Source organism: Wolffia australiana, chromosome 20, assembly GCF_029677425.1.
Source record: "Wolffia australiana isolate 7733 chromosome 20, ASM2967742v1".
Classification (NCBI taxonomy): domain Eukaryota; kingdom Viridiplantae; phylum Streptophyta; class Magnoliopsida; order Alismatales; family Araceae; genus Wolffia; species Wolffia australiana.
In genome coordinates, this window is record NC_135854.1 from 2976181 (window position 1) to 2997617 (window position 21437).

General features: G+C 41.5%; 1 protein-coding gene across 2 annotated transcripts in view; it reads left to right on the forward strand.

Annotated features, from left to right (window-relative positions):
- The first annotated feature begins 11864 nt into the window (after positions 1-11864).
- The window catches only part of URH2 (uridine-ribohydrolase 2), a 31533-nt gene continuing 21960 nt past the window's right edge, over positions 11865-21437 (forward strand). Inside the window, exons 1-2 of one of the 2 annotated variants that reach the window (XM_078590998.1) lie at positions 11865-12115; positions 12205-12320. In XM_078590998.1, coding sequence (XP_078447124.1) covers positions 12061-12115; positions 12205-12320 — 171 coding nt within the window. In that variant the 5' untranslated portion in view covers positions 11865-12060. The remainder of the gene's footprint in view (positions 12116-12204; positions 12321-21437) is intronic. The other variant, XM_078590997.1, reaches the window with a different exon arrangement.

Consider the following 21437-nt stretch of genomic DNA (forward strand, 5'->3'; position numbering starts at 1 on the left):
ATAATTTGCAAATAATCTTCAGTGTATTCAATCCTAACTTCTAAAAAGAGATAGGGTAGATCCGATGGACATATAAACGAACTCTATTTATTTACTGTCGTTGGAGCATTTTAAATATAATTTAACACATTATCTTCTCAAATCCTTAACTCATCTCCTAATCTCGCCTTTTCAATTTATGAAACTTGACATGCAGGTTAATGGCTCCGGTTGATTTTAGTCATGTACCCTTTTTCCTATTTCCTATTCTATTTCTTATTTTTTGTGTGGTTCATAGATCTTGGATAATACTACCTTTCATATCTCAGTGGATAAACGGTCAGACTTAGGTATGGCTCCCTAAGGAGGCATACCTTCTCAAATCGTTTAACGCATTATTCTCTCAAATCATAAACCAGAGGTAGAGACTGCCCAATTTTCTTCTTTTTGCATTTTACTTTTCTCTAAAAGAGTAAACGTATTAATTCATTCTATCTAAGTTTAATTTTCGTTGTGGATGAACTGATGTGTAGGACTTTAATCTTGCATTATTAAAATCGACAATTTTAGTCATGTACTGCTTTTTGCGTTTTTCTATTCCTCGTCCACTTCTCAATTTATGAAACTTGACATGCAGGTTAATGGCTTCAGTTGATTTTGGTCGTGTACTCTTTTTCCTATTTCCTATTCTATTTCTTATTTTTTGTGTGGTTCATAGATCTTGGATAATATTACCTTTCATATCTCAGTGGATAAACTGGCAGCCTTAGGTATGGCTCCTAAGGAGGCGTACCTTCTCAAATTGTTTAACACATTATCTTCTCAAATCATAAACCAGAAGTAGAGACCACCCACTTATCTTCTTTTTGCGTTTCACTTTTCTCTAAAAAATTAAACGTATTAATTCATTCTACCTAAGTTTAATGTTCGTTGTGGACGAACTGATGTGTGGGACTTTAATCTTTCATTATTAAAATCGACAATTTTAGTCATGTACTGCTTTTGCATTTTGCTATTCCTCGTCCACTTCTCAATTTATGAAACTTGACATGCAGGTTAAATGGCTTCAGTTGATTTTAGTCATGTAATCTTTATCATATTTCCTATTTTATTTAATTTCTCTCTCTGGTTCATAGATTTGGGATAGTACATAAGGAGCCATACCTTCTCAAATCATGTAACGCATTATCTTCTGAAATCATAAACCAGAGGTAGAGGTAGCCCACTTATCTTCTCTTTGCGTTGTACTTTTCTCTAAAAAATTAAATGTATTAATTCATTCTATCTAAGTTTAATGTTCGTTGTGGATGAACTGATGTGTAGGATTTGTATCTTTCATCATTAAAATTGACAATTTAAGAATGAACTACTTCCATGTAAATTAATGTAATGATGTTGTGGTAAATCAATTTATTAATTTATTCTGACTTATGCAGTCTTCCCCTTCCGGGGGTACCGCCGGGTCTTGGTCACGCTCTTTAGCAAGCTGAGTGGTATTGGCTCCCCATTCTTGTGGCCTCTTAAGGGACTGAAATTGTTTTGTAATCAGGTATGTGCATTCTTGTTCACGTTCTCTGATGGTTTGTATGTTCTTTGGTGGTTTGTATGTTGATCGTTTTTTGTTTTTTTTAAATAAGTTATTTGTTGAGAGCCAGTTCTTACGATGTAACAATAAAATTGTTCAAATAATTGTTCAAATAATGATTATCTACTTTTGGTGGATTTATTTTCTATGGAGAACTGTATTTTAAATTTTTGATACTATTAGTTTTGATATTTATTGTGGTGTTTTGAAATTTTGAGTTGCATGTATTTTTATACTTTAGGAATAATACTAGTTATGACTTTATTTAACATGAAAAAGACTCTAAATGGTTGTATGAAGGCATGTGCTTAAGTAAACTAATTAAATTTGTCCTAGGGTTATTAAAACTTTAAACTGGTAAAAAACTAGAAATTTTTTTAAGTACGTGTTAAGTTGTTTGCCTTTTTAAAAAAAATTATGATTTTATAGGATTGGTGTAAATGTTAGTGAACCAACCATGGTAATTGTAAATATTAGTTGTTAAGAATAATACAACAGCATTATTTCATGTAATTCGTATTTGTTTCTTAAATTCCAGTTTGACGGATTTTAATTGTAAATGTAAGTGACATGTATTTTACAAAAGATTGTGTCTTGTGAATTAACTTGGTAGAGTAACGGAGTCTACATCTGCTACTACCCCAAAATCAACGACTAGGGCTACGCCGTTGATGTCCGTGGAGTGCATCCCAGTAGATGTTGATGACCACATCTCAACTCGTAGCGGAAGATGCAATCGGTCTAAAAATTTAGATTGATTTGTTGAAGTTGCCCCAGACGAGTACCAATGCATGCTATGTCAAGCAGAGAACCGCACCCGTAAGGTCATCATCAAGAGGAATAAAGATAAAGCACAAATGTATTTTGGAGACATATGGAGAAGGTGCCCCGTAAATTTCACGATGAAATTAAGGGACTCAAGATGAAGCAGAGAACCATTCTCCAGCACAAAATACTCTCCCACAAGTTTTACTTACGCGACATCACCAAGGCGCAGACGAAGGAAGAGTTCGTAAAGCTCATCTACGATAATGATCTTCCTTGGCATCTTGTGAAGAAGAAATCTTTTTGAAGATTGTGGTTCTATGGGACACAGGTGGTCGGGCACATCCCTGGTCCAGATGCGGTCAAGGCAACGGTTGTAAGTCCAAGGGAAGCTAGTGGAGATGTTTGCCGATGTCTCCAGCATCTCACTTATTGTGGATGCTTGGACATCCCAAAATAACCTTGCCCTTCTCGAAGTCACTGCCCACTGGATCGACACCGATTGGAAGCTCTGTGAGCTTCTACTTGGTCTACGACAGAACAAGGGACCCCATTGTGGCACGAACTTAGCGAGGATCGTCGTGGAAGTTGCATATGAATACGGCATCGAGTCGAAGCTATGTGCCATCACCATGGACAATGTGTTCAACAACAGAACAATGATGACCTCCATTATGGATCAACTGAAGACTGTAAACCCCCAATTCACTATGGACCGACATGTCCCATGTGTTGCCCATGTGCTGAACCTCGTAGTCTAGGTTGGACTCAAGGTCATTCGCAATCTAGAACCTCCTAGAAGTAATACACTATGTGTCTGAGATCTTCGCCCAGGTACATTGTTGGACACGAATGAGCCAACCGATTCACATGTCGACGAAGATACTACAACGACAATTGCACGTTTGGGACAAGCACTTTCACGCGTGAGAGACATTTTCAATTCCATTTAGGGATCCACACAGCGTATGGAGAAATATGTTGATATGTGCAAAATGTTTTAGCTCCCCGATTCGAACAAGATAAAGGTTGACTGCCCAACGCGCCGGAGGACTGTGAGGTTCCTTTTGACGTCGACTAAAGATTACGGCCTATGTCAGGAGGACTGGATGTTGATTGATGAAAATCTGGGCATCCTCGGCCCACTATGCCAGGGAACTGACTTTGTATGTTCGGCAAAGATATTTCCAATTACTGAAGTAACATTATTGGTAACTGAGCAGAAGAATCACCTTGAGCAGGCTACGAACAATGCAGGAGAAGCATTGGATGTTGAGCGACGGGATGCCCTGCGGTCTGTGTGTGGTGCTATGCATAACAAGTTGATGTAGTACGCACTGATACTTTGGGGCGACAATACCGTCACTACAGCGGTGACATTAGAGGTTGTGCATCCGTCATGTTGCCAAAGTGTGTTTTCCTATCTTGGCGGTCTCTTGGATTATGCATCTACTACAAAAGCAGCTGAATGTGACTTAGAGCAGGGAGAGTTATCGAAAAGTCATCGTTCGACACAATATGTTTTGTCCAAGAGGCAATATATGCGTCCGTGCAGTCATCATCGACCACGGTCAATGCCAAGACCTTCTGTCATCTAAACATAATGATTTTGCATTCAATGTTGAGGCAAAATCTGCTTTTGAAAAATTAAAGGTAACACTCATACAAGCACCCATCTTGCAAGGTCCTGAGTGGACCTTGCCATTTAAATTGATGTGTGATGCTTTAGATTATGCTGTAGGAGCAGTTTTAGGCCAAAGAAAAAACAAGAAACCTGTGGCTATTTATTATGCTAGTAGAACCTTAATGGATGCACAACTTATTTATACAACTACAGAAAAGGAATTTCTAGCAATTATATTTGCTTTAGAAAAGTTTAGATCTTATCTTCGAGGAAGTAAAATTACTGTATTTTCTGATCATGCAGCAATTAAATATGTGTTATCAAAGAAAGAAGCTAAACCTACGTTGATTAGATCATGCAGCATTCTATTGCTCCAAGAATTTGATTTAGAAATCAAGGATAAAAAAGGGTGTGAAAATGTAGTTGCTGATCATCTTTCTAGGATAAGTGGTACTCAACCAACTTTAATAAATGACTATTTTCCTGATGAACATGTTCTAACAGCACAAGGAACAGATCTTCCTTGGTTTGCACATATGGTGAATTTTTCTTGTTTCAGGAAAAATACTTGCAGGATGGACATCACATGAAAGAAAGAAACTTATCAAAGACAGCAGATTTTATTTCTGGGAGGAGCCAAAGTTATTTCATCAAGGAATCGATCAAATCTTAAGAAGGTGTGTACCAAAAACAGAGCACAAGAGTATTTTGGAATTTTGTCATGCAAAACCAGGAGGAGGACACTACTCTTCTATGATAACAGCTCATAAAATTTTAGAATCAGGATTTTTCTGGCCTTCCTTATTTCAAGATGCTCAAAAATTTTACGCTACACGCTTAATTTGTCAAGCCTCGATTAATATTAATAAGAGAGACCGTATGCCTTTAAAGCCTATTTTAGAAGTAGAAATCTTTGATCGATGGGGACTAGATGTAATGGGGCCATTCCTAACCTCTTATTGTTATGAGTATATTTTGATGGCAGTTGGTTATGTGTCAAAATGGGTAGAAGCTATACCTACCAAGAACAATGATAGTAAAGTAGTGGTGAATTTCGTAGAAAATAATATCTTTTATAGATATGGATTTCCTAGAGCTGTAATTAGTGATGGAGGTTCTCATTTTACAAATTATAATTTCAGAAACCTTCTGAAAAAATTTGGAGTACATCATAGAGTCACAACTCCCTATCACCCTCAAGCTAATAGTCAGGTAGAGTTGAGTAATAGAGAGATTAAAAAAATACTTTAAAAAATAATATATCCTGATGGGAAAGATTGGTCAAAGAAATTAGAAGAGGCATTATGGGCTTATAGGACAGCTTATAAAACTCCTTTAGGAATCTATCCCTTTCAAATGATTTATGGAAAAGCTTGTCATCTACCTTTGGAATTAGAACATAAAGCTTTGTGGGCAATAAGGAGGCTTAATGTTTCTTTGGATAAAGCAGGAAAACATAGAATACTTCAATTACATGAGCTGGAAGAAATTAGGAATGAAGTATATGAGAACTCTAAAATATATAAAGCCAAAATGAAAGTATTTCATGATAAAAGTCGTAGGAGAAGGATATTTTTAGAAAATCAGAAAGTTTGGCTTTATAATTCAAGGTTGAAATTATTTCCTGGAAAATTTAAAACAAGGTGGGATAGACCATTTATTGTCAAGCAAGTCTTTGAGAATGGAGCAGTTGTGATTATAGATCCCCAATCTCAAAAATGCTTCACAGTAAATGGACAAAGACTTAAGCCATATTTGCAAAATGAGGATTTATATGGACCTATTAATATACCCCTAGATAAGTCACCAAGTAATGCTAGCATGATTTAGTTTTTACTGCTTTCTTTTCCTTTTCGTTTTGTTTTTCTTTGGTTAAGTTTCCATGTTAAGCTATCCAAAGCATCAACAGAATAATAGATCAGACAACATCTTCACCAACTTAACTCAATCCAGTATCTTCACTGACTCCACATCCTCAGTTAGCTTTCTCTCTCTGATTGTTTCAAATATATTTATCATAAGCATGTAGGACCATGCCATAATTTAGATAGGGGGGGGATATCAATAGATTATTTTTTATCTAACAACAAGAATGATGATCTCAGTTGATATCTAAGTAATGATAGACCGAGTACTAAATATCTTATCAAGGATGTTTGGAGTTACAAGACTTGACAGCCAAAGGAAACCCATGGTGAATTAAGCCTAACTAAGAGCATGGATGTTCATACTAGTTTGATTCCGCAATTCTTATCATTATATTTCTCTCACCTTATCACCTACATCAGCTTGAGTTCACACTTACATGCATGAAAGTTTTCGCTTTAGTGGAAGGAAGGGCTAGTATTGACTCAAAGGCAATAATAATCACTGATGTGAGTGAAGCTCCTTAAGCTATAGAGGATACAAAACCTCTTTGGGGAAATAAGCTGCCAATCTACTAAGGACAGCATATGGGTGGTGGATAAGTGCCACTAAAAATTTAGAAATCAAGAAAAGCTGCACAAAGTTGATATGTCATCTCAAAAAGGACAAAAATGCAGGAAAATGTGCAATAAAAAAAAGTGGAAAACCTGTCTCCCATATGCTTGAGCTGATTCTATTATAGCTGTTAGTATGGAGAAAATACTAGGACTGCTCTCCACACTCTGTTCAGTAATGTGCTTGGGGTGTTAACTCAACCTTATCTCATATATATGTACTTACTTATATGTATTCCATAGATCAGAAGTGCATTTAGTTTTGGTTAAGGCTGAAATATATCTTCTGGAAATTTTTCTGAAAGCTGACCATGTTCAATTGACAAAGAACTTCCATTGATGAGCTAAAAGCAGGAGCTATCAAAAACAAGGAGTCAATTATTGCTCATCATTTATCTTCACTTATATTTGATTACTATGGGACTAGTAATGATCTAATTTGGGGGGTATTTGATGAACATAATTTTATCATAAATTATACCATCATTTACGCATATATAATATCATGAAATGATCAGTTTTTACATTTTACTGCTCCATATACGTTTCTTTTAACTAACCCCACTTGATTCTATGAATCAAGTGGATTAGATCTCATCTTGGTTTAAACGAGCACAGATATTGAATTAGAGATAATGCACAAGTACAAAAATGAATCAAGGAGAGCGCCTGGACCAAGTCAAATGGCGGTTATGGATTAATATGAACCAAGTCAGACGGCGGTTATGGATCAATATGAACCAAGTCAAATGGCGATTATGGATTAATACAGACCATTCAAAAGTTCCAGGCAGTTTAGAGAGATGAATTTCTATTAATACTATCTCATGAACAATGATAAGGTTGTCTAGAATTTTTGTTTTGAAGAGTGCAAGTGTTCGTTGAAATCAAAGTTCTTTAGACCCTCTGTTGTTGATGAGCAATTGAGCCAAGTGAAGAAACAAAGCTGAGAAGATTCTAAGGAGACGGATCGCTTCCTAGCCGTGAAGGGGCGTGACATAAGGTATGTGTGATTTCATAGAATACAGTAATTGTTAAATCACTTTTAGACAAGTTAAATTGTATTTGAAAGTATCAAGTTATAACTTTCCAACATATCCAACGTTTCCTGTTGGTCTATTCTTAAATCTGTGTTTTTATACACAACTGCCTGTGAGCGCACAGCCACCACACAAGTGTGCGCACATGTAGCTGCAGCCACAGCCACTGTGCACACACACACACATATATATACGACTCTGCTACGCGGGCAACCGGTTGCCCCCATCGAATCTTGGGCAACCGGGACACGTGGAAAAAAAACTACGTGTTGTCCCAGGATTGGACCAACCGGTTGGCCAATTTTTTTTGGCGCTCTTCTTTCGCGCTCTCTCTCTCGCCCATTTCATTTTACTATATGTTCTCTCTCTCTTCCCGGCGATTCTCCAGCCTCCAGAAAGCCCTGCCACCAGTCACCGCAGCCGCCGCCTTCTTCTCCAACACCGTCGAGGGTGACATCACCGTCGGCATCACCACTCCTGCATACGAAATCACCACTCCGGCATCACTGTAAGCTGATCCCTGCATACGAAAGCTTGCACGAGGCCGCTGCGAACATGCAGATCGAGGACAGAGATTTGTCCTTCGTCTTGCGGTTCACACCCAACGAGCTCGGCAACTATCTCTCCGACTTGTTCTTCGGCGATGCCTCATCGGGGTCGAGCACTCTGCCCGTTTTTTATTCTTCTGAAAGGTCCAGGGTTGAAGGTTCACACGTGTCACCCACACAGGTCACGACCATCTGATGTTAGTTGTGAGTCCGGTGCAAAGAGCAAGAATTTCCGCGTCAACAAGTTCTTCCATATCTCGGTGTTTTTCCTCTGTCTGAAATCCGTCTTCTTTGAGATCCTAGTCTTTGGAATCGTTCTTGTGGTTGGAAGTGGAAATTTTCTCGAATCTGCGCCTGTTTCGAATCGTTCTTGAGTTGGAAATCACATTTTTCTGGACACAATTTGAGTTATTCTGCGGAAAGCTTCGTCATCTTCGGGACGCCGAATTCTAGGTTTCCTGCGGAAAAATCCGTCATCTTTGAGATCCGAGTCTTTGGAATCGTTCTTGCGGTTGGAAGTGGAATTTTTCTCGATAAATTTGAGTCAGTCTGTGGAGAGATTCCTCATCTTTGGGGTCTGCGCCTGTTTCAAATCGTTCTTGAGTTGGAAATCACATTTTTCTGGACACAAGTTGAGTTATTCTGCGGAAAGCTTCATCATCTTCGGGACGCCGAATTCATGTTCTTCGAGGTGCCCAGGCTCCTCACCCTCTCTTCCCCTTCCACCGACGCCTCCATAGCCTCGAATCCCCAAATCTTCTTCACTCTGTAGACTCTGATCTGCAGATTGGTATAGAGATTGCTACAGAGACACGCCGCCGTTCATGGTATAGAGATTTCCACACCAATTTCCATGCCATGTATAGAGAGAGAAGAGAGAGAGGAGTACAAAGAATAAGCTAAGAAGAATGTTATGGTAAAGAAGAAGAACGCGGTGAAGAAGAAAAAGAAAAGAAATGCTACACAGAAAAAGACGAAGAAGACGGAGAAGAAGAAGAACAATGCGAGGAGTGAGGCGCGGGAAGAGGAGTGAGACGCACACAAAGTAGAGAGCGGAGTGCAGCACACAATTCGAATAGAGAAAGCGAGAGAGTAAGAAGAATAAGAATAAGAAGAACGTTATGGTGAAGAAGAAGAACGATGTGAAGAAGAATATAGGAAAATGAAGACAGAGTCACCGGAGGATCGCCGGAGGACCGCCGGGAAGAAAGAATAAGGAAAATGAAATGGGCAAGAGAGAGAATATCGGGAAATGAAATGGGGCTTTCCAGAGGCTGGAGAATCGCCGGAGAATCGCCAGGGTTGTTTCGCCGGAGAATCGCCACAGTTGTTTCGCCGGAGAATCGCCACAGTTGTTTCGCCGGAGAATCGCCAGGGTTGTTTCGCCGGAGAATCGCCGGGCCTTGGAGAATCGCTGGACGAGCGTATTTTCGCCGGAGAAATGAAATAAACCATATTTTTCCGGAGTTCTTTTTCCACGTGTCCCGGTTGCCCAAGATTCCTTTGGGGCAACCAGTTGCCCGCGTAGCAGGGTCGTAAGATTATATACTTATATAATATTACCCTGTGGTATTTGGTGCATGGATTACAAAGGTTATGGATCGCATAAAATATGTACTCTAAGTCAATTAATGTGGTGTATCTCATTAGCTAGATATCTCTTTTTCGAAGACTTAATAACATAAACTAGAAAAAAACCTAAATTATTTGAACTTATTCCAAATGTCAATCCACTTATTTCAAACTCTCCTTTTTAAAAAAATATTTCAATATATTATCTGTCAACTGATAGTTTAAAAACCCAAAATAGACTTTAAGGTAATATTTTTGTATGATTAAGAAATGATAAAAACAGAATTGAATTATTTTATGTTTACTTAAATTTTATGCATTTACAATCCACGCATTGTAGATGATTAATATGTTTCCAAATATCTTCTAACAAAGAGAGGCTTTACAGGAAGTGGATAGCTGTCTTATGAGATTTATCACCATGAAAATTCATGATATCCCCTCACCTTTTCATTTACTCTTATTTATTATAAAATTATGGAATGCCAACCATATAATCTTAGATCAAAACATAAAAATAAAGAATATTTTATATCAAAATATGTCAAAGCATTAAAAATATTAATCCTAATTCAGACTAAAAATATGTCAAAGCAGTAAAAATATTTTTTATGTCAAAGGGTAAGAATAATCATTTATTAATCCTACTTCAGATTTTTTTCACAATACGACGTTTATAATCCACGTTTATCATGTACACCAAAAAATGCGAATACAGGTTATAAGGGGAGCCTCTCAGAAACACGTTTATAATCCACGTTTATTTTTTTCTATTGATTATGAAGATTGATAATTTTATGGCTATTGCAACTCGATAACTTGTCTCATAACAGAAAATTTTGACAGGGAGAGATTCTGTAACAGTACCTTTATAAAGACAGGTTTTGAGAACAAGGTCAATGTGAGAATCTATTTATACCTAAGAAATTCTACTGTAATATCCTAATAGTTCCCAATTTCAGCTTTAAGGTTGATAACTCTACAGGGGATTATGATAATTCCAAGTATTAATGTTGTGCCAATCCTAAGATCCAGTTCTTTAGTAGCTTCTACCTCCCTCTATGGCCAGGTTTTTCACTCTTCACTTTCCAACTATCCCCCAAATTCATCAAGCATTGAAAGAAACAAATACATATTTAAATTATTGAAATACAATCACATATGGAAAATTCTAAAGGCTGTTTACTCAATACTTCATTAATGGGGCACTGACAAAATGGGAGAGAGATAAAAAGTGTTTTACATATATCCCTTAATCCCAAATTTTACCTTTTATTCTCCTAACATAAATCCTCATTTTCATGCCTCTCCTTTCTCTCTCTTTAAGGGTTTCACCAGATATCATATATAGTCATGCTATATGGTCATGTTCACAAGCTTAGTAACCTGAATTTAAAATTATCAGGAGCAGGATAAATTGGATGTGTGGCCAAGTTGAGACATGATCCTGGCTGGTAACAACCTCCCATTTAAAGACCATATAGATCATATTTATTTTATTAATTCAACATCCAGATGGTCTTGGGTCACAGGCTCTACTTGGCCGTATTCTCTTAAAAACATTTCTCTTGAAAACAAAATTTCCAACCTAGGATATCTCTCAATCAATATTAAATCAAACCAAGCCTTAAACGTCATGTTCAAGATTGTGAGAAAGAGTATTAAACTTGGAATGTTTTATTGATTTATAGCAGAAAATTTGTGAGTCCCATGTGGGAATTCATCTTAGAAAGTCATACTCAAGATTGTGAATAAGAGGATTAAACTTGGGCTATTTTATTGATTTATAGCAGCAAATTTGAAGTCCCATGTGGGAATTCATCTTAAAACTCATATTTCAAGATTGTGAATAAGAGGATTAAACTTGGACTATCTTATTGATTTATAGCAGCAAATTTGAAATCCCATGTGGAAATTCATCTTAAAAGTCATATTCAAGATTGTGAGAAAAGAGTATTAAACTCGGACCATTTTACTGATTTATTGCAGCAAATTTGAAGTCCCATGTGGAAATTCATCTTAGAAAGTCATATTCAAGATTCTGAGAAAGAGTATTAAACTTGGACTATTTTACTGATTTATTGCAGCAATTTTGAAGTCCCATGTGGGAATTCATGTAAAAAGACATATTCAAGATTTTGAGAAAGATTATTAAACTTTAAATGTTTTATTGATTTATACCTGCAATTCTGCAATCTCATGTGATAATTCATCTTAAGAGGCATACAAAAGATTGTGAGATTGAGGCTTAAAGTTGGAATATTTTCTTGATTTGTAGCTGCAATTTTGGAATCCCATGTGATAATTCATCTTAAGAGGCACACAAAAGATTGTGAGAAAGAGGCTTAAAGTTGGAATATTTTCTTGAGTTATAGCTGCAATTCTGAAATCGCAGCTATAAATCCTTCGATTTGTGAAAACATTCTACAACTTCTGCAGTAAAATCCTGTTGTTCTGAGTAAGAACAATGGGAGAGGCGCCAGCAAGGAAGAAGATCATCATCGACACCGACCCAGGAATCGGTAGACTTAATTCAACCAGATTTCCACCAGATTTTTCTTCAATTTCTTCCTAGGATGATCGATTCAGGTTGATCTTCTGTGTTTCTCAGATGATGCCCTCGCTATCTTTGTTGCCCTGAATTCCCCGGAAATTGAGGTTGTGGGACTCACCACCATATACGGCAACGTATACACCACTTTGGCAACGAGGAACGCTTTGCATTTGGTAAGATTTCTTGATTATCGTAACGCTCTAGTTTTCTGTGACTCTGAAATTGGAAAATGAATCCGGCACTGATTGTTTCGGATGACGAAAACTTTTGAAGTATTCTTAAGTTTCTTAATTTTATTAATCCTGCGGATGTTGGCAGTGGTTAAAGTTTTCTTTGATTCTGAATTTGAAAAAGGAATCGGGCACTGATTTCTTGGGATGACGAAAACTTTTGAATTATTCTTTAGCATCTTAGTTTTATTAATCCTGCGCTTGAGGACGATTGGATAAAGTTTCTTTGATTCTGAATTTGAAAAATGAATCGGGCACTGATTTCTTGGGATGACGAAAACTTTTGAATTATTCTTAAGCATCTTAATTTTATTAATCCTGCGCTTAAGGACGATTGGATAAAGTTTTCTTTGATTCTGAATCTGGAAAATGAATCGGGCACTGATATCTTGGGATGACGAGAACTTCTGAATTATTCTAAAGTATCCTAAATTTATTAATCCTGTGAATGAGGATGATTAGTTAATTTCAAATCGCGCAGGAGTTGTAGGCTGACATTTATTACATTGACGTTTTTTGAAGAAAATGAACTACTTTTTGTGATCACTCAATCACGATCTGATGAAGTTAGTCCAAAATCAATAAGAACAGTTGACATCCCCAGCACATCATGACAAACGAAGGTTGAACAAGTAGAAGTCAGAAAGTTCAAGACTGAGCGATGAACATGAAGTTCAAGGAGGGGGAAGAGTGAACAAAACTTGACCAGGAAGCTTCTGATTTGGGTCTGCTCTCTGAGAAAAAATGCAGATGATGTTTTACGAGAGGAAGCAATGGACAATTCAAGGAGACAGTGGACAGTTTGATCTAAATTATAATTTTCTCCTTTTAAACAAATATTTACCGCGAGGCCTGGTGAAAATAATCAGGGAAAGAGTAAATTGTAGTAAAAGTACGTCAAGAATGAGGATCAAAGCAAAGTCTGTTGGTATTATACTGATCACTTGGAATTATGCCTTGGAACGTATCTCACGAAAAGACAGAACTTGAAGGAAGAACAACTTGACAAGGTAAAAAGAGGGTATGGACCAGAGACTGCATGGAGTAAAAAATGCTGGAAGGAAAGTCAATGTATTATTAGCTGCTGGAAGAGAAGATGATCACGGAATTAAATTAAATGAATGGGGAGCTGAATCAGCCAAGATCTCGTCTGATCTTCAACATCCAGGATCACAGCTGTAAAGGTGAACGAAAAGTGGATAGAGGGCCTGTACAGAAAAAAAAATCAGGAATTATCACAGTTCTTACGTAAAAGCCAAGAAATGTCAATTTTCGAGGTCATATATTTCCAAAATCGAATATATGTCTGATGATGGCATTCCTAAATCGAAGAGAAGTGAAAAATTCATCAAATTTTGTGGGAAAGAACTAACTGATCATCAATACTTATTTTGAGGTATTCGTGGCGTCACACCCTCGGCTGGACTTAGGCGCACTGGGAGCTCTTCCTCTTGAAATTTCAGGTGGTTGGGGTGTGGCACACCCTGAAAGGAGATTCAGACACTAGTCGCGCGGGCACTGCATGACACCACCTTGATAGAGCTCCTGGCACCTTGAGCGTCATGTACATTTCGCCGATGAGCCCTATCCCGTCCTCTTCTGTGTTTGTTGAAGTGAAAGCTCTCATGGCACATCGGTTTCCTCGGGTCTTAGACCCCCCAGGGGGACTCCCTCCTCAACATGCCCTCGAGCACCAGATCACTCTCCTTCCAAATACGGGCCTTGTCAATTCCTGCACATATTGCTAGTCTCATTCCCAAAAGAATGAGTTGGAATGGCTAGCGTGGGAGCAACTAGACAAATGCATTATTCGCCCGTCGTGCACCCCTCAATTGAGCAGTTCTGCAAAATGGACAATGCTTGGCAGTTCTGCATCGACTATCGGGCTCTCAACAAAATCACAGTCCCCGACCGATTCCCGATCCCTGTGGTCTACGAGTTCCTTGAAAAACTGCACAACATGGGTTATTTCTCAAAAATTGACCTCAAATTGGGCTACCACCAAATTCGGATGCACAAATACACCGTCGACAAGACAACATCCGTACCCACCTGGGACAGTACAAGTCATCATGCCATTTGGCCTGTCGAATGCGCCTGCAACCTGCCATGCTTTGATGAATCTCGTTTTCCAGTCCCTGCTCCGGAGGTTTGTGTTGGTCTTCTTTGATGACATTTTGGTTTATAGCTGCACTCAGGACAAGCACCTGGACCACCTCACTCAGGTCTTGCAACTCTTGGAGGTCCACTCCCTCCATGTGAAGCCCAACAAGTGTTTCTTCCTCGAATCCCAGCTGGAGTACCTGGGTCACTAGCTGTCGTATGCAGATGTTGCCAAGGATGCTGACAAGGTGCATGCCATCCAAGAATGGCTGACCCCACTAACTCTACAGCACCGCCAGGGGTTTCTTGGGCTGGTCGGGTACTATAAGTAGTTCGTGGCAGGATACGCTTCCCTGGCCTGGCCCCTCAACCACTTCCTCAAAGAAGGGTATGTTCCAGTGGTCCACCGCGGCTAAAGCGGCATTGGATCATCTTAAGCACACCCTTTCCACAGGGCCGGTTCTCACCCTTCTTGATTTCTCTCAAGAGTTTGTGCTGGAAACAAATGCTTCTTGAGCAAGAGTGACAGCCGTGCTCATGCAGCACCATCAGCAAATGGCATACTTCAGCCAAGCTTTCCCCTCCACGGATCGTGCTCACTCGGCCTATGAGCAGGAACTGATGGCCATTGTCCTCGCCGTCCGCAAGTAGTGTCACTACCTTCTCTTCCAACCTTTTGTCTTCCAGGCAGATCAACAAAGCCTCAAGTACCTATTGGAGCAGCGTAAGGTCCAAGGCAACTACAACAAACGGCTCTCGAAGTCTCTTGGGATATTGCTTCACCATTCAATACAGACCGGGCACACGAACGTGGCTACAAACACCGTCTCTCGCGTCCCTCCGCATGAGACTCTCACCAAAAACGCCATCCCGTGGTCCCATTGAGATGACCTCCTTGCCATTTGTCAGCCAGTGTTGGAGGATCCCGAATTGTTACCCATTGTTTGTGCTATTAAGGAGGCCAACCAACCCCTCTACACTTTTCCCTCTCTAATGGCACTTTACTCTATGATGGCAGGGTGGTGTTGGCCAAGTCCTCTCTGTTCATCGACGTCGTCCTTGACGAACTCCATAACAAGGCTGTGGGAGGCCATGGGGGGTTCCTCAAAACCTACAAACGCATTGCCTCGCAGTTATTTTGGACGGGCGTGAAGCGCAACATCAAAGCCTTCGTCAATGGGTGTCACATCTGCCATCAAAACAAAGCCTTCACACTCACCCCGGCGGAGCTACTCCACTCACTCCTGATGCCCATGGGGGTTTGGGAGGACATCTCTTGGTAGTGGCGAATCGACTCAGCAAGTACGCCCACTTCCTCAGTCTCCTTCATCCATTTGCCTACCAAGGACGTGGTCGAGATATTCACCCGCAACGTCGTCAAGCTGCATGAAACACCAAGCACCATCGTTTCTTATTCGGGCAGCGTCGTCATGAGTGGCTTTTGGTAGGAGTTACACTCCCTCCAAGGCACTGATACGTTCCTGCGTCGGGGATGGATCAATAGTCGAATGTAATGCCAAAGCTCAATGAAATAATAGAAACGTTCCAAAGTAGCAGTAACACGAGTAGGGGAGAGAAACAGAGATATTTACTCGGCCAACACTTGGACTGCACTAAGGCCACTATGAAGATCCAGGCCAACAAGCACCGCTGCCCTGTGGACTTTGCTGTCGAAGATCTCGTGTACCTCAAGTGTCATCCCTATCGCCTAATATCGCTCGCTGCACAGGCCTTCAAGAAGCACACTCCTTGCTACTTCGGCCCATACCCCATCATCCAACTACTGGCCCGATTGCCTACAAGCTCGTTCTTCTAGTAGACGTCCGCAGCCACCCAGTCTTCCATGCCTCCCAGCTCAAGCGTGCTGCATCTACCACCACCCAACCCCAATTGCTCTCTTCGGCACTCATGGAAGACCCCGTATGGCAAGCTGTGCCAGAAAAGATAACCACCATTTGACACTCCCTTGTAGGTTGTGAAGTCCACACCCATTGGCACAGACTACCGGTTTCCGAAGCTTCATGGTAACTTGCCACTGTCCTCGGCGACCACTTTCCTGATTTCCAGCTTGAGGATGAGCTGGTCAAAATAGGAGGGATTATTGATATGATTCACCAACAGGTTTGTGCCCGAAAGACCCAGCAGCAGCCGAGTTTGGATGTGCGGGCCCAGCCCACTTCGGCTGCTACTTATGCCCCTACCTCTAGGAAGGAAGGGTAAGAAGTATGTTTTACTGTGAGTCTCTCTAGTTCCCTCCTACTTCCCCCTTTTTAGTCATGACTCTCCCCTTCTCTGTGCTTGCAGGCCCAATGTCATCCCCTTGTTGAGCAATGACTGCTCGTCGGCAATCCTTTGCCATTCCCTTCACCCTTCCTGTTCAAGTATGAAGAGGCAATATGCAGGAGTTCCACATTGCCAGCCGGGGTGACATGAAAATATTGCTCGATGCGCCTCAACTTAGTAATGGGGTCCCCTATAGAGAAAATGGGGGGCTAGGCGGTGCAGTGGCGAGGGCGACCATGATCATGGTTAGTGCTGGGGCGAAGGGGATGACCCCTCTGGACACGGTGCCCGCCATGGAGAGTCCGATTGAATGTCCCATTCGTCATTCGCCACAACCCACAGAACTCCAGCTTCACAATCGTGGCGGGGAAGGATGGCAAGGAGGTGGTGACGGGCAAGGTGGGCCCATGGGCCCTTGTCCCAACCAGTCTGCATGGGTGGTGAGCAGAGGGATATGCCTGATCAAGCTCTTAAGGCCTTGCAGCAGAGTAGCTCGGCCCGTCCATGTGCAGGGCAGGCCTGCCCCATTGAGGATAGGGCCCTGAGTGGGGTGGCCCACCCTCCCTCAACGGAGAAGGCAATCCGAACCAGTCGGGCTTGTCCCAGAGGGGGTTGGGCCTGGGCCGTGATGGGCCACCCTCCTCAGGTGGGTGAGAGGTGTTGGGCCCATCCCCATAAGTGGTGGGCCCACTCCCACTGCCTCTGAACCTGGGGCAGAGTCGGCCATGCTCGGCTAGGGGGTGGAGGGTGCCTAGGCCAGGCACCCTGGGCCAGGGGTCGGCGACCACCTTCCTCCACATCGACGGCCCATAAGGGTTGGCTGGCATGGGGTTCTCACACCCTCCCTGGTCGCACAAGGGCGTCAGGACAGCGCCTTGGGCAGAGGGCCTGTTGCCGAATGGCGGCAGTATGACAGTCGTGGAAACAGCGGGAGGAGGCCTGCATTGCCATTGTCGGACAGGGAGTTCATAGCACTGAGTTCCGTCACTGCAGTGGTGGCCTGCGAGTCACGATTGGCGCCCTAGAGTGGCGGTATTGTTGGTGTGGCTTGCCATTCCCGGTGCGCGAGCATCAGGACTTTCACATGCTTGGTGATGGGAGAGAGATGGCCCTCCCGGGTCTCGGCTACAGCATTAGCCAATGCGTGGTCACCCTCCGTCGATGAAGAGCGTTCTGATTTTGTCTCCATGGGAAGCAATGGAGGTAGTGGAAGCGTGATAGAGTTTGGCTGTGATTCCAATGATACAATCCCCGGGTTGGGATTGTAATCATTGCATACTGTACTGTGATGTTCAACATGAAATGATAATTCAAGATCTCAAATCATTCATGTTGGAAGCAACCAGGCCCAGTTTTATTTTATGTTAATTCCTTTTTTCTTTACTTTTGGGCCCACTTATGCCTTAATGGGCCCTGTAATCTCCGGGCCCACTTGTAACCCCATAAAAGGGGAAAACACTATTCATTACTTTAATTGTTGTTGTTTTTTCCAAAAAACCCTAGACAGCCACCACAGCTCAACAGCTGGAGTTCAACAGTTCACAGAGGGACGAGGGAGAAAGGTGGAGAGAGATGTGTCCAGGGTAGAGAGGAGAAACGGGAATGATCCGAAGGAAGGTCTAACTGATGAGGTAGGGATCGACCAATGACGCGCTGCCTGAGGAAGCAGTGAGGTAGAGACGATAACGAGGGATGGGGATCGTAGAGGGAGAGAGGGACCATAAACTTGGAGAGTAGATGCAGGGCACCTTACTTCATTCTTCTTGGCTGCCCTAGTAACGGATGGGTATCCCTATTTAAAGGAAATAGACAATGAAAAAAAGACTGAAATACCCTTGTGGTCTAACACAACGAGACTACCCCTAGATAGGTTGAAGATCCTATCAAAGAGAAGTGAAAAATTCATCAAATTTTGTGGGAAAGATCTGTGAAATACAATGTCCAACCACTCAACACACAACAAATTAACGTCACAAGTGATGGATTGCCTCTTGGAATAGTTGATATGCATTTCATTGGTGGACAGGGATTATTCTATGATTCTTGTCTCTGATTATACCTGGGGTACCCTCGGATGTTCTATGACATGACTAGAATACTATTTTCAAAGCTATTTATTAAGGTCCAGTAACCATTATGCACTGCCCACTGGGATATAGCAGTTTGAAAAGTATGCTAAGCTACTTGTTAAAGAGATAAGAATGAACATATTACCTCAGGTATCCTTGAATCTTATGAAATACAGATTTTTTACTGGTGTTTCATGTGTATGTGTCTCATGCTATGCATAGTTTGAGGAAATAAAGTTGTGCCTTTCTGTTCTGGGCTTGCTGAGCAAAAGGGCCACAATTTTCTGTATGTATACTCGTGTTGAGAAATGAAAAGATTGTGTTAAGACCCCAGTCAAGTTTTATCAGCAGTAACGGGGGCCCAAACAACGTCTATTGTTTTTGGCTCGACATGGGGCTAATTTAGGCACTCAAGTTCTGGTTAAATGGCAAGACGTACCAGAGTTTGAGGCTACCTGGGAGGAGGCGAGACAAATTGTAGATTGCTTCCCAGAATTTCAAGTTGAGGCAAGTTGTGTCTTCAAGGGGGGAAAATTGTTAAGGCCCTCATCAGGTCTTATCATCGGCAACGGGGGCCCTAACGACCTCCATCGTTTTCGGCCCAAAAAGGGCTAATTCAGGCCCAGGGCAAATAGGAAATGAGACTCAATGCTCTACAAAGAGTCATAAAATGGCAAGTGCAGAGGATAACGAGGCAGAAAAGACTCCTCATAAGCTCTCTCCCTACCCTTCTCTCTTCTTCCCTCATCTCTCTCCTACTTGACCCTAACCCCTTCTTCCCTTTGTGACCCTTCAGTGGAGACGCCAGCAAAACAGAATCAATAGATAGCGGCGGCGCTGCGGCCGATCAACAGCAAAATCTTCTCCCGTTTTCCCCTTTCTTTCTATTGCTCTTGACTTCATGATTTTGTATGAGACATTGACCCCTGAAACTAAGTTTCGAGCTAATCATTCCTGCAAAGGAGAAGGGTCCTAACAGATTGCTTTCTTCTTCAACCGTGGGTTCCCTTGTGCCTTGTCTCCAAGCTGTGGCTGTGGGTCTCCAGGGGATGTGAGGTCCCTCAACAATAATGAATGTAACATTTCAGATATGTCCGTATCACACCTATCAGTTGGTTGGCATCATCAGTTGGGTCCAGTTTGTCGCATCAAGTTTATCTTATCACTTCTGGTAGATTTTGTCGAAAATTGGACTCTATGGGCTAAGCCTATTTATCTTCTCTCTCTCCTGATATAGGATGCAAGACATTACTCTTTTTAGTTGAATGGTTTTTACTTTCTTACATGGTGATACCCAACAATTATTCTCCAAAAACAATCAAAGACGGCAAAGAAGACTCAACCAATGAGAATAACATGTGCTGACTAATAGGACATGTGAGAAAAGTTGTAAATAAAGCCCTAGCAGGGAGGGAGAGGCACTTGGTATTTTTATTTAAGAATCAGTTGCAGGCTGAAACTGGAGGCTGGGGAGCAGGGGCAGGCGTGTGATTCAGATGGGAGAAGCTCAACCTCGGGAATCCCAAGTTATCGACACACTCTCTCTATCATCCTCTCTCCACCCTACAAGTTCTTTCTTTTTCCCTATCCATTGTACCTGGATATGTTGGCTATTTTGCTGAATCTTACTTTATGGATGACATTGATTTTTCCAGAACCATATCATCTGGTATCGCAATTATGAAAAAAAGGTTCGTATTCAAAACCGTGAGGTGATGCTAACCAAGGCTGCTGGATAGTCTGGCATGCTGTTGACTTGCATTATCACCACTACGGTTTTGTGTCCTGACGAAGAGGACAGAGACCGTGATGAAATTGTCGACTTCACTCATCTGTGGCTGAGAAGGAAGGATCATCTTCATCCTCATCATGGTCAGACAATGACGAGGATAATGACAATGCCCAAGGAAGGAACAAGGAGGTGAAACCCAATATCTCTCCCATGTCTTTTTCTCCCCTCTCTCTCTCTCTCATGCTCTCTCTCTGTGCTTGCGGCCACTATAACTGCTTGTCACTGTTTATACCACCTCTGCCTGCCGTGTTTAGTTACACTACTGTCCCCCGCCATTGGTGAAGCCTCTGCTGCCATCGGGGTAACTTTCCTAACTGTGCTGGTAGAAAGGCAATGCCATTTTCAAGTCCATGGGATGGTTTAAACCAAAGCAAATTGTCTCCACCCCAATAACTGGAGGCTGTAAATCCGCTTGTCTAACAGATTTCCAGCTGCATGCCAAATGTGGCATCACAATGACCCTGAAATGTAAATTATTTTCTCTCTCTGCCCCCCTCACTCTCTGTCCAACCCCCACTACCATAGCACTGCCATCGACAAGGGCAGAGAGCTATTGAGCAAGATGTAAAAGGAGAGATTATCATTGTCATTGTTTTCACCATTGCAACTCTTCATCATCCCTGTCATTGCACATGCCATCCTCAATGATAATAATGAGAATGAAATTTTAAGATGATGATGATGATGGATTTGTCTCTGGATGGCAAACCTTATCCTCCACATCCTTTATGTTAATACCTATGGCATTCCATTGCCCTGAGTTACAATGAAGACAATGTACTGCCAACGAGTTTCAGGTCACTATTGTCTCAT